The sequence below is a fragment of the Babylonia areolata genome, chromosome 14 (assembly GCF_041734735.1).
Source record: "Babylonia areolata isolate BAREFJ2019XMU chromosome 14, ASM4173473v1, whole genome shotgun sequence".
In the NCBI taxonomy this organism is placed as follows: Eukaryota; Metazoa; Mollusca; class Gastropoda; order Neogastropoda; family Buccinidae; genus Babylonia; species Babylonia areolata.
This window is the reverse complement of record NC_134889.1, coordinates 29654565-29667064: the sequence shown is the minus strand read 5'-3', so window position 1 is coordinate 29667064 and position 12500 is coordinate 29654565. Positions and strand designations below refer to the sequence as shown.

Sequence of the window (12500 nt, the reverse complement as noted above, 5' to 3'; positions counted from 1 at the left end):
AGAAAGTTATTCTGACCCTTAAAACTGATGCAAGAAGGTTATTCCTTACTGAGGTGAACCTGCTGGAACAATGGAAACTAAAGACTGACCCGTTTAATAAAGAGACAGTGTTCACAGCTGCTCGCGCAAAAGTGACCATTTGCTTTCCTCTAAAACAAAAGGACATTACAATAGCAAGAGGCTCACCACTCAGATGTTATATAGACACCAACTGGACACTGAAACAAACAAACAGAGAACCCCCCCCCCCTCCCCTGAAACCCCCTCAAAACCAACAACAAACAAACAAACAAACAAAAAACCCAACAAAACACACACACACACACATACACACACACACACACACACACACACCATAACACACCCGACTCCCCAACCCCCACCCCACACACACCACAACACAACACCACACATAACAAACTGCATCTGAAGAGCAACATGTGGTGTACAACCACACCCCCTCCTCCCGAACCACACGCGCGCACACACACACACACACACACACACACACACACACACACACACACAAACTAAACAAACAAAAATAAGAACAGTTTACTGCAAATGTGATTACTCCCATGCAATATCATCACCTGGAAATGCGGACAGTTGAAAACATTTTCACCCCATTCGTTTATGTACAACGTCGGCAACTCCACCACCACCAGTTTCTAGTGGAAACGCTCTTCTTTTTGACAGTCAGCAAACAGAGCACTACAAGGGGAACACTCACCATGATATCTATGATAGTCAGTCGTGTCCGACTATGACCATCAGAACAGCAGAGGAGGCAACTGCTGTCCCAACTGTCTGGGCTAGAATTTATCACCATTGTTGTCTGTCTTATTTATTTATTTATATTTTATTATTATCATTTTATTAGTATTACTAATATTATTACTACTACCTTTTTCTATATTATAATTATTATTTATTTATTTATTTATTTATGCAAGCTTATCTATTATTTATTCCCCCGTTTGTTTGTTTGTTTTTTTGTTGTTGTTTTTTGGTTTTTTTTTTCTCAAGGCCTGACTAAGCGCGTTGGGTTACGCTGCTGGTCAGGCATCTGCTTGGCTTGGCAGATGTGGTGTAGCGTATATGGTTTTGTCCGAACGCAGTGACGCCTCCTTGAGCTACTGAAACTGAAACTGAAACTGGGCTAGAATGTGATTATAGTGGAGAGTGTCTTGCCCAAGGTACATCCTCTCTCTAGAATTCGATTACAGTGGAGTGTAAGTGTCTTGCCCAAGTTACATCCCCACTCTCTCGCCCAAGAAGGTTTTTTTTTTTTATTTTTTAATTTTTTTTTTTTAGGACAGTCGGCTGCCCCAGGGGATAGTTCCCAAAGGCCAGCCAACCTCCAAGGCTGCAGCACTAAGAGCCAGTGCAATCTTGTCTCCTAGTTGTGAGAGTCATAGTCCTTCACAAAAAGACAAACAAGAGAGGCAAGGCCTTCAAGACTCACTTGTGATACACTTTAAAAAAAATCCAAGCTTTTTATGTATTGAGTATAATTTCAAAATGTAATGTTTAAGATGAGAAAGATCAGTTTAAAGCGAATTAAGTCCCTTAGCATTAATTACAGAGTAATTTCCCTTTTTTACTATCTGCACCAAAACGTTTGCAAAATAAATAAAACTTCCATGCTTAGCAAAAGAAGTTCCTGTTTGAACAAAAAATGATAATAATGACTGCTCTTGTTGTTGGGTCAGAATATCAGATCAAAGTGCCAAGTTTAGAGAATACAAAAAATATAAATATAACAGTAAATGCAGTTAGCATATAATTAGGCTTCATTCTTTATTTTTTTGTGCCCATCCCAGAGGTGCAATATTGTTTTAAACAAGATGACTGGAAAGAATTGAATTTTTCCTATTTTTATGCCTAATTTGGTGTCAATTGACAAAGTATTTGCAGAGAAAATGGCAATGTTAAAGTTTACCACGGACACACACACACACACACACACACACACACACAGACAACCGAACACCGGGTTAAAACATAGACTCACTTTGTTTACACAAGTGAGTCAAAAAGCTGCAAATGAATTCCCATAGGACTGGAGAAACCATCGATCATACAGCTCTCACTTTGCTGTGTGGCCTGCAAGACTTATTTCCAGCTCTCACACCAGCCGTACTTAACACTAAATGGGACTCTTCCTTAAAAGGTAACAGTCACCAAACGGGGCGCTCACCAAAGGTAACATTCATTCATCATCATTTTGCCCATCGCTCCTGGTGTAGCATAGGCCATCGACGACCCCTCGCCATCGCACTCTGTTCTGGGCTGTTCTGGCCATTCCAGTCCAGTTGGTCCCTTGCTGCTTCAGCTCTGCCTCGGTATCTCGCCTCCAGCTGTTGCGAGGCCGGCCTCTCTTCCTCTTTCCACCAAAGGGAACGCTCACCCTGAATTTTTTCTCAATTAATTTTTTAAAATTATTTTATTTATTTATTTATTTTTATTATTATTTTTTTTCAAGGCCTGATAAAGCGCGTTGGGTTACGCTGCTGGTCATGCATCTGCTTGGCAGATATATGGATTTGTCCGAACGCAGTGACGCCTCCTTGAGCTACTGAAACTGAAAGTGAAACTCGCCCAAAAGAAATAGACAACAAACAAACAAACAAACTAAAACAAAACAAAACAACAACAACAACAAAAACCAGAGAGCAGTGCAGCGAAATACTCACCTTTGTCTTGAAAAGCGTCACACTCAAACGTCCCAGATGTGCATTTCATCCAGGCGTTTCGCTGTGTGCAGTCTGCTGAGGTAATAGGCTCACACACCCCTGCGGCGAAAACAAGGAAAAAATAAAATAAATAAATCAAGAATCAAGAATATTTAATCCTTCCACCCTTTTTGGGACATGGAGATATTATATAACAGCAATCACTCACTCACTCACTCATTCCCTCGACCGCTGGGGTCGTTGGGGGGACATGAGGAAGATGTCATAGCTCGCCACGCCGTTCTGTTGGCAGCTGTCGTGAGGAGATCTGGCATCGTCATTTTGGTCCATGCCTTGACGTTGTCGGACCAGCTCTTTCTCTGCCGCCCCCGTCTGCGCCCTCCCTCTACAGTCCCTTGCAGGATGGTTTTGGAGAGGGTGTTATGTCGTATGACGTGACCAAACCACGCCATCTTCCGTCGTTTGACAGTCGCCAGCAGTGGTTCTTGGGGCCCAACAAGGTTGCTGACCAGGTTCCGCACATAAGTCATTGGTCTTGTGCTCCTTGTAGGAGATGTGTAGTAGTCTCCTCAAGCACTTGGTTTCGAATGCTTGGATGAGGATGATGCGGAGCAATAATAAAATAATAATAATGGTATTTATATAGCGCTGGATCCTGTGCAGAGACAAATCAAAGCGCTTTCGCACCAGTCATTCACACGCATGCATAACTCTAATACTGCAGAAACTAAAGACAAGGAAGGGCAGGCAAGGGAGGCTATTTTGGGAAGAGGTGGGTTTTAAGGCCAGACTGATATAACAGCAATAGTATTTTTTTACACCAAAATTAAACAGAAACAATTAAAATAACATAACTATCAGAAACAGAATACAAACTATATGAAACACAACATAAATGATGATAGTTTTTTTTCTGGTATTAAACCTCAGGATAGATCAGACTACGTTGCCCCTCTTTGCAGCATTACTTAAAGTTTAACCAAATTGTCTTGGCTGCATGAAATGAATAACACAGAAAGCCTCTCCCAACAAGGAACAAGAAAGGCAAGTCCTTCACGACTCACTTGTGATACACTTTTAAAAGAATCCAAGCTTTTTATGTATTGAGTATAATGCATTTACTGTTATATTTATATTTTTTGTATTCTCTAAACTTGGCACTTTGACCTGATATTCGACCCAACAAAAGATCTGTCATTATTGTCATTTTTTGTTCAAACAGGAACTTCTTTTGCTAAGCGTGGAAGTTTTATTTATTGCAAACGTTTTGGTGTCGGCAGTAAAACAAGGGAAATTACTCTGCTGGGGAACTTAGTTTGCTTTAAACTGATCTTTCTCATCTTAAACATTACATTTTGAAATTATACTCAATACATAAAAAGCTTGCATTTAAAAAAAAAAAGTGCATCACAAGTGAGTCTTGAAGGCCTTGCCTCTCTTGTTTCAAAATGTAATGTTTAAGATGAGAAAGATCAGTTTAAAGCAAATTAACTCCACTAGCATTACATAGTAATTTCCCTTTTTTTCTATCTGAACCAAAACGTTTGCAAAATAAATAAAGTTTCCATGCTTAGCAAAAGAAATTCCTGTTTGAGCCAAAAATGATAATAATGACTGCTCTAGCTGTTGGGTCAGAATATCAGATCAAAGTGCCAAGTTTAGAGAATACAAAAAATATAAATATAACAGTAAATGCAGTTTGCATATAATTAGGCTTCATTCTTTATTTTTTTGTGCCCATCCCAGAAGCGCAATATTGTTTTAAACAAGATGACTGGAAAGAACTGAATTTTTCCTATTTTTATGCCAAATTTGGTGTCAACTGACAAAGTAGTTGCAGAGAAAATGTCAATGTTAAAGTTTACCACGGACACACAGACACACACACAGACACACACACACACACACACAGACAACCGAACACCGGGTTAAAACATAGACTCACTTTGTTTACACAAGTGAGTCAAAAATTAAACAATCGTTGGCTTTTTTTTCGCTGACGTTATTGTTTTCATGTTCTTTTTTAAATATCTTTTTTTCAAAAATTACAAGTTCTACGTCATAACCATGTAATACGTCATTTCCTTAAATGAGGTCACATAAGTCATCATGTAAACAGCTGTTGTCCTTTCAGCATGAATGAACACACAAACACGCTGTCAGAACAAAGACTCAGCAGATGGTATGTAACAACACATAAAAAAAAATCCAAACTTATCCTTTTTTTTCCCACACAGTATCGTTCCCCTGTCTGTCTGTCTGTCTGACTAGCTGACTGTCCATCTTTATAGTGTCTACCATTTTCTCAGCCTCTTGAGACGAGCCTCACCAGTTAACAGACTGAGACAATGATGTTTCGTTTTTATGTTGTTGTGGACGACAGCAGATCACAATTCTCCACTGTCGCTCTGTTTCTGTCTGTCTGTCTGTCTTTCTGTGCGTGAGCGTATGTGTGTGTGTGTGTGTGTGTGTGTGTGTGCGCACTCACGTGCATAAGTAAGAGATACAAAAGGGAGAGAGAGAGGGGGGGAGGAGGGAAGGAAGGGAGAGGAGGGAGAGAGAGAGAGAGAGAGAGAGAATGAGAATGCGAATGCGAATGCGAAATGTTTATTCAAATTTAGGCCTAAGCCCCTAATTGAAGGGGAAATCATACACAAAACAAACAACCAAAATTACGATAACACAGTGTCTAGTATTTGATCTTAACATAATTATTGTCATGGAAATTCAAATTGATACTAGAGAGAAAAAGAGAGAGAGAGAGAGAGAGAGAGAGAGAGAGAGAGAGAGAGAGAGAAAGATATTCCAGATTCCAGATGGTTTATTCATGTATATGCCTAGGCCCCTTAGGGGTATGTGAACAATATTCTTTTTTATAAGAGAGAGAGAGGGAGGGAGAGAGAGAGAGAGAGAGAGAGAGAGAGAGAGAGAACAGAGACAGACAGACAGACAGACAGACAGAAACAGAGACAGACAGACAGACAGACAGACGGACAAATAGTATCTGTATCAAAGGCACCAGACAGCACAGTCTGTACAATGTGAAACAGAAAGTCAGGACTTTTTTTTTTCCAGTTCTGTTTGACACTATAGGCACCAACCCACCACAGCTGGCAAATCGTTCTTTTTACACACACACACACACACACACACACACACACACACACACGCAAATCGTTCTTCTTCCAAACACACACACACACAAACACACACACACAGACACAGACACACACACACACACACACACACACACACACACACACACACACACACACACACACACACACACGCAAATCGTTCTTCTTCCAACCACACACACACACACAGACACAGACACAGACACAGACACACACACACACACTCACACACACACACACACGCAAATCGTTCTTCTTCCAACCACACACACACACACACACATACACACACATACACATATCCCCCCCCTACACACACACCCGCACACATACCCCCCCCACCCCTCCCCCCCCCCCCCCCACACACACACAGACATAGAGCAGCAGCGTGGAAGGCTCATAACACAGATCAAATAACCGAAAGCACACAAACAAACAAGCGCGCGCACAAACAGAGAGAGAAAAACAGAAGAAAAGTACCCCCCCCCCCCCGCCCCCTCACCCTTCTCACCCCACAAAAAAACAACAACAAAACAAGAACAACAACAACACCAACAACAAAAATCATTCGCACAGTATAATCCATCTCACAGAGGAACACCACAACCGCCCCCCCCCCCCTCAAAACAAAATGAAACACAAAACAGGACTCGAACAGAACCCCCCCCCCCCAACCCCTCCTTCACACACAAACTAAACCGCCACCCCCCCCCCCCAGTCCTAACCCATAACCTTCATAAAAACACACAACGGATAAACATGCCTGCTGAAACCTGATAAACTGACTAAACGTGTCTACAACCCCCTCCATCCCCCCCCCTCTCCCGTCCCCCTCCCCACACCCCTTCCCCCCAAACCAACAAATAAAAACTACAAAAAAACAAACAACTACAACAACAACAGAAGAAAAAAAAATGAATGAAGGGGATAGGGGAGGGGTGGGGGGATGGGGGGTGGGGGGTGGGAAATGGTCGAAAAGAGTATCGCTCTCGCCTCTCACATGAACGTACACGCACACACGCATCCTCTTTCCGCCTCCCCCCCCCCCCCGACTCTCTCTCTCTCTCTCTCTCTCTCTCTCTCTCTCTCTCCCCCCTTACCACAGACACACACAAAGAAAGAAAGACGATAGTAACATTCTCTCACTCAAGTAAACGACTAAAAGAACAGAGCTCGACATTTGACTTTTCTTGACCTGAAACAAACATACGACTTTTTTCTGTTCATGATGTTTCTATTCGTATTTGTATTTCTTTTTATCACAACAGAATTTTCTGTGTGAAATTCGGGCTGCTCTCCCCAGGGAGAGCGCATCGTTACACTACAGCGCCACCCATGTGCAGTTTTATTTGTTTTTTTTCTATCGAAGTGAATTTTTCTACAGAATTTTGCCAGGAACAAACCTTTTGTTGCCGTGGGTTCTTTTACGTGCGCTAAGTGCATGCTGCACACGGGACCTCGGTTTATCGTCTCATCCGAATGACTAGCATCCAGACCACCGCTCAAGGTCTCACTAAGTGGAGGGGGAGAAAATATCGGCGGCTGAGCCGTGATTAGAACCAGCGCGCTCACATTCTCTCGCTTCCTAGGTGGACGCGTTACCTCTAGGCCATCACTCCATTGTAAAGAATTGAAAAACCTAAGATTTAGGGCCATATAAATACCAGTTATGATGATGATGATGATGATGATGATGATGATGATGATGATGATTATTATCATTAGTTGTAGTAGTAGTATGATGATGACGACGAATGTCATCCGGGTTTTAACATGAAGAATACATTCTTGCACTGACTGAATCAGACTGTCTGTTCGACTGTGTGGTTCATCAGCGGACTTCTAGAGGAGTTGAGTGAGTATCGTCAACAAAAAGATTGGTGAGGACCAGAACGACAAGAAACGACATCAGAACGTGAACAAGAACAAGATCAAGAACAAGAACTTTAATCTCCAGGCCTCCGGCCCCTTGAAAGAGGTCAAAAGTACACAATATGGTGATCATGTAGCGACAACAAAATGTAAAATACGTACTAACTTAAACCTGTAGAACAAAAGTGCTTCTTGTGCCTAGTAAATTAATTCTAACTTTCATCATTGTTGTCACAGAATTCCTGTCGTATCTTCAGGGCATTAAATATGTAAATGCAGAGTTTACGAATACTGTAAACAGAACCATTCTTCAGCAAGTGAACATACGATTGACCTTCAGAGTTCAGATGTTTTTGCCGCAGGTTATTGTAAAGGACACAATTGTTTATAAAATGGTTTTCATCTTCGACCACATTACAACATTTACATGCGTAATTTGAATTACATTTGAATGTTCTCCTAAAAAAAATGATCCATTTATTGGGAGCAAACCAAGTCGTAATTTTACCAAACAGTCCCTAAAAAACGTTTTATGCATAAAGTCAAAATATTGCTCACACTGAAAACCAGTTTTAACTCTCTCCATACGAACGGCGAAAGAGACGACGTTAACAGCGTTTCACCCCAGTTACCATCATCAAAATATTGCAAGCGGAAGGCTCTTATACTGAAGAGGTGAATGTTGACAAAGAATACCACAATTCTGACGACGGAAGCTAAAGGTTGGGTCATTCAGACACCCACTGGACATCCGATGGGTCTGTGTAGAGGAGAAGAGAGGACTGGCCGTACTGAGTGAGTTAAACAGTCTGTAGTTATGATATATATCTTTAGACATTACGGACTCGTCCCACTCCTGCATAAATATATGTTTAATTCTTTGCTAGAGGAGTAGTGAAGAGAACGAACTGGACAAAAAAACTTGTGGCACACCATTGGAGATAATTATGAGTTAAATGAGACTGACTCTCTCTCTGTGTCTGTCTGTCTCTGTCTCACTCTGTCTCTCTCTGTCTCTCTCTGTGTCTCTGTCTCTGTCTCTCTGTCTGTCTGTCTCTCTCCCTCTCCCTCTCTCTCTCTCCCTTTCTCTCTCTCTCCCTCTCTCTGTCCTCTCTATGTCTCTACCCCCCCTCTCTCCCCTTTCTCTCTCTCTCCCCCCTCTCTCTCCCTTTCTCTCCCCTATCTCCTCTCCCCCCATCTCTCCCCCTTTTTCTCTCTCTCCCCCCCCTCTCTCTTCTCCCCCCTCTCTCTTCTCCCCCCCTCTCTCTCCCCCACCCTCTCTCTCACTCTCTCTGTGTTTGTGCTACTGTTTGGACGAGCGAAATATATATTCCTTCTGCTTGTTGAATTTCCCCACTGTGTATTCCTCCACCCTTTTTGTGTATGGGCTGGTGGCCTTCACAATTAAACCCCTGTCAGTGTCAGTCTCTCTCTCTCTCTCTCTCTCTCTGTGTGCATCCCTGTCTCTGTCTGTCTGTCGGTCTGTATGCCTCTCTCTCTCTCTCTCTCTCTCTCTCATACTATTTTATATGTTGAATTATGTTTCCTTTGGCAATGGGCACCCCCCGCCCCCCTGTTATTGCTATGTGTATTTTTTTTTTATTAGACTTACTATTTACATTAGTATAGTATTTTTTTTTTAATATACACAATGTATGCTTATGTGTGTGTTAGTGTGCGCGTGCGGGAGAGAGAGAGAGAGACAGAGAGACAGAGAGAGATATTTTTATATTATAGTATTTTTTATTATACACAATGTATGCTTATGTGTGTGTAAGTGTGCGCGTGCGGGAGAGAGAGAGAGAGACAGAGAGACAGAGAGAGAGAGAGATTTTTATATTATAGTATTTTTTAATATACACAATGTATGCTTATGTGTGTGTAAGTGTGCGCGTGCGGGAGAGAGAGAGAGAGAGAGAGACAGAGAGACAGAGAGAGAGAGAGATTTTTATATTATAGTATTTTTTAATATACACAATGTATGCTTACGTGTGTGTAAGTGTGCGCGTGCAGGAGAGAGAGAGAGAGAGAGAGAGAGAGAGAGAGAGAGAGAGAGAGAGAGAGATTTTTATATTATAGTATTTTTTAATATACAGAATGTATGCTTATGTGTGTGTAAGTGTGCGCGTGCGAGAGAGAGAGAGAGAGAGAGAGAGAGAGAGAGAGAGAGAGAGAGAGAGAGAGAGAGAGAGAGAGAATGTGTGTGTTCTGTTTTCTGTTGTTTTTTTTTTAATATGTCGATTACTAATACCATGCTTGTGCCTCTCTCTCTCTCTCTCTCTCTCTCTCTCTCTGTGCGGGGCGGGGACTGGATGAAAAAAAGTGCGCCAGTACTTATCTGTTATCCTCGATAATAAAGAATTTGTCTCGCCTTGTCTTGTCTCTGTGCAATGTGCAATGTGCAATGTGCCAATATTCATCTTCCACGTGGCTTTCCCTTTTTTCAGGTTTCATGGGTTCGACATTGCCGGTGTTTTTGGACTGGGATGATTCCATCCCTGATGAGAGGCCCGGTTTCTTTCTTACCTCTCTCCAAACGAACGGCGAAAGAGACGACGTTAACAGCGTTTCACCCCAATTATCATCATCAAATTATTGCAAGCGGAAGGCTCTTATGCTGAAGAGGTGAATGTTGACAAAGAATACCACAATTCTGACGACGGAAGCTAAAGTTTGGGTCATTCAGACACCCACTGGACATCCGAGGGGTCTGTGTAGAGGAGAAGAGAGGACTGGCCGTACTGAGTGAGTTAACTACTACTAAAATGTACGTATGCAGTGTGCGTGTGTGTGTGTGTGTGTGTGTGTGTGTGTGTGTGTGTGTGTGTGCGTGCGTGCGTGCGTGCGTGCGCGTGTGTGTGTGTGTGTGTGTGTGTAGTCACATTTTGGTGTGTGTATGTAACATAGATACAATGTTTTATGTTAACAAAAGCGTTTTTTGTAAAGCACCTAGAGCAGATTTCTGGATAGTGTGCTATATAAATATCCATTATTATTATTATTATTATTATTACTACTACTACTACTGATGGAGTCAATGATGGAGTCTCCCGTCGGACCGACGGATGAGTAGGCAGGCAGGCTTATCTGTCGGTGTGGGTCCTTATATGGGAGAAGAGGCCGATTCTGGATGCGCAGCACTTTCCACAGGTGTCGCAAGGGAAAACGTCTCCAGAAGTTGAGCCCTTCTCTCTTCCTTTGCTGACACTTCTCCTTATCTACTGCTTGTGATAATAATGTCTGTATACTTCTAGGAACTTCTTCTTCTTCTTCTGCGTTCCCCGTGATCATGGTCTCAGACTTGCAGTCGTATGCTGGAAATGAAGGTGGTGGTCTTGATGAGGTCTTCTTTGGTGCCCCAGAGCTTTTCTGCCAGTGTGGCTCCATAGGGCCACTGCTGCGTCCGTGCATCTTGATACAGGGGGTAGGACTGCAGGATGTGCTCCGGGGTTTGTGGGCCTGTCTTACCCGGGCAGTCAGGAGTGTGTGACAGCTTCATTCGGTACATGTGGTCTCGCAGGCGGCAGTGCCCCGTGCGTAGTCGGAATATGATTGTCTGCTGGAATCGCTGCAGGTGAGGCATCTGGTCATCAGGTGGATGGCTATGTTGTTGCTGGAATGTGTTTTTGAATTTTCGTTTGACCAGAGTTTTTGCCTCCCTGTATGAGACTGGCTGGTTTGTCTGCTCCAGTCTGCTGCCAGACCTGGCCAGTCTGTCCGCCTCCTCATTTAGGAACAAAACCAGTACTACAACACATAGAACAATAGAGGATCCAGTGATTAGAAAACCTCACACGTATCCCTCTGAACCAACCAGCTCTTCGGGCATACAACACCAAATACTCTGGCTGGAGAGCCAGTACAGAGGAAGACCAAGACGGCGCTGGAGCGACTCAGTGGCAGACACCCTCAGAGCCCACGAGATGTCCCTCCTCCAGGCCACTCGCCTTGCTGCAGACAGACAACTGTATCTCCCCGCGACGCCCACCGGTACAAGCGGAAGGAAAAAGTAAAGTAAGTAAGTACTTCTCTTCCACGGATGCATCTATCTTCCACTATGAATTTCAAGTAACATGTCTATGAAAAGAAAAGACACCTGCTATCCAACATGCAAGGAAGAAAAAACACGACTAAAAACAAAAACCAAAACATGCCCCTTCCTCTCCTGACACTGTTTAACTCACTCAGTACGGCCAGTCCTCTCTTCTCCTCTACACAGACCCCTCGGATATCCAGTGGGTGTCCGAATGACCCAACCTTTAGCTTCCGTCGTCAGAATTGTGGTATTCTTTGTCAACATTCACCTCTTCAGTATAAGAGCCTTCCGCTTGTAATATTTTGATGGTGGTAATTGGGGTGAAGCGCTGTTAACGTCGTCTCTTTCGCCGTTCGTATGGAGAGAGTTAAGAAAAACACGTGATGGACTCAAAATGGCCCCCAAATGGCAGCGCCGCGATGTTTGCCCCCAGATGGCGCTACTAGCCACAGGGGAGAGCATGCACCGGGCAGGCGGCGGAATGCTGGGTAATGTCAGGCTGTCGTGAACGGCAGGCGGGAAACCTTGGGGGAGGGGGGGGGGATAACCTCTAGATAGCATGGTGCCAGAAAATGTCAGAGAGGGAGAGAGAGAGAGAGAGAGGGGGAGAGGGGGGAGAGGGAGGAAGAGAGAGGGTGTGGTTGAGACAGACAGGCACAGGGAAACATGCATAAATACAAACACAGACAGACTCACAGGTATACAGGCACACAACAAGACAGACAGACAGACAGACAGACAGACGGACACACACAC

The 12500-nt window shown here is 43.3% G+C and overlaps 1 protein-coding gene across 2 annotated transcripts in view; it reads right to left on the bottom strand.

Annotated features, from left to right (window-relative positions):
* The window catches only part of LOC143289580 (uncharacterized), a 310310-nt gene that overhangs the window by 7954 nt on the left and 289856 nt on the right, over positions 1-12500 (bottom strand). For both annotated transcript variants that reach the window (XM_076598607.1, XM_076598608.1), the window contains one exon: positions 2700-2798. In XM_076598607.1, the coding sequence (XP_076454722.1) occupies positions 2700-2798 (99 nt within the window). The remainder of the gene's footprint in view (positions 1-2699; positions 2799-12500) is intronic.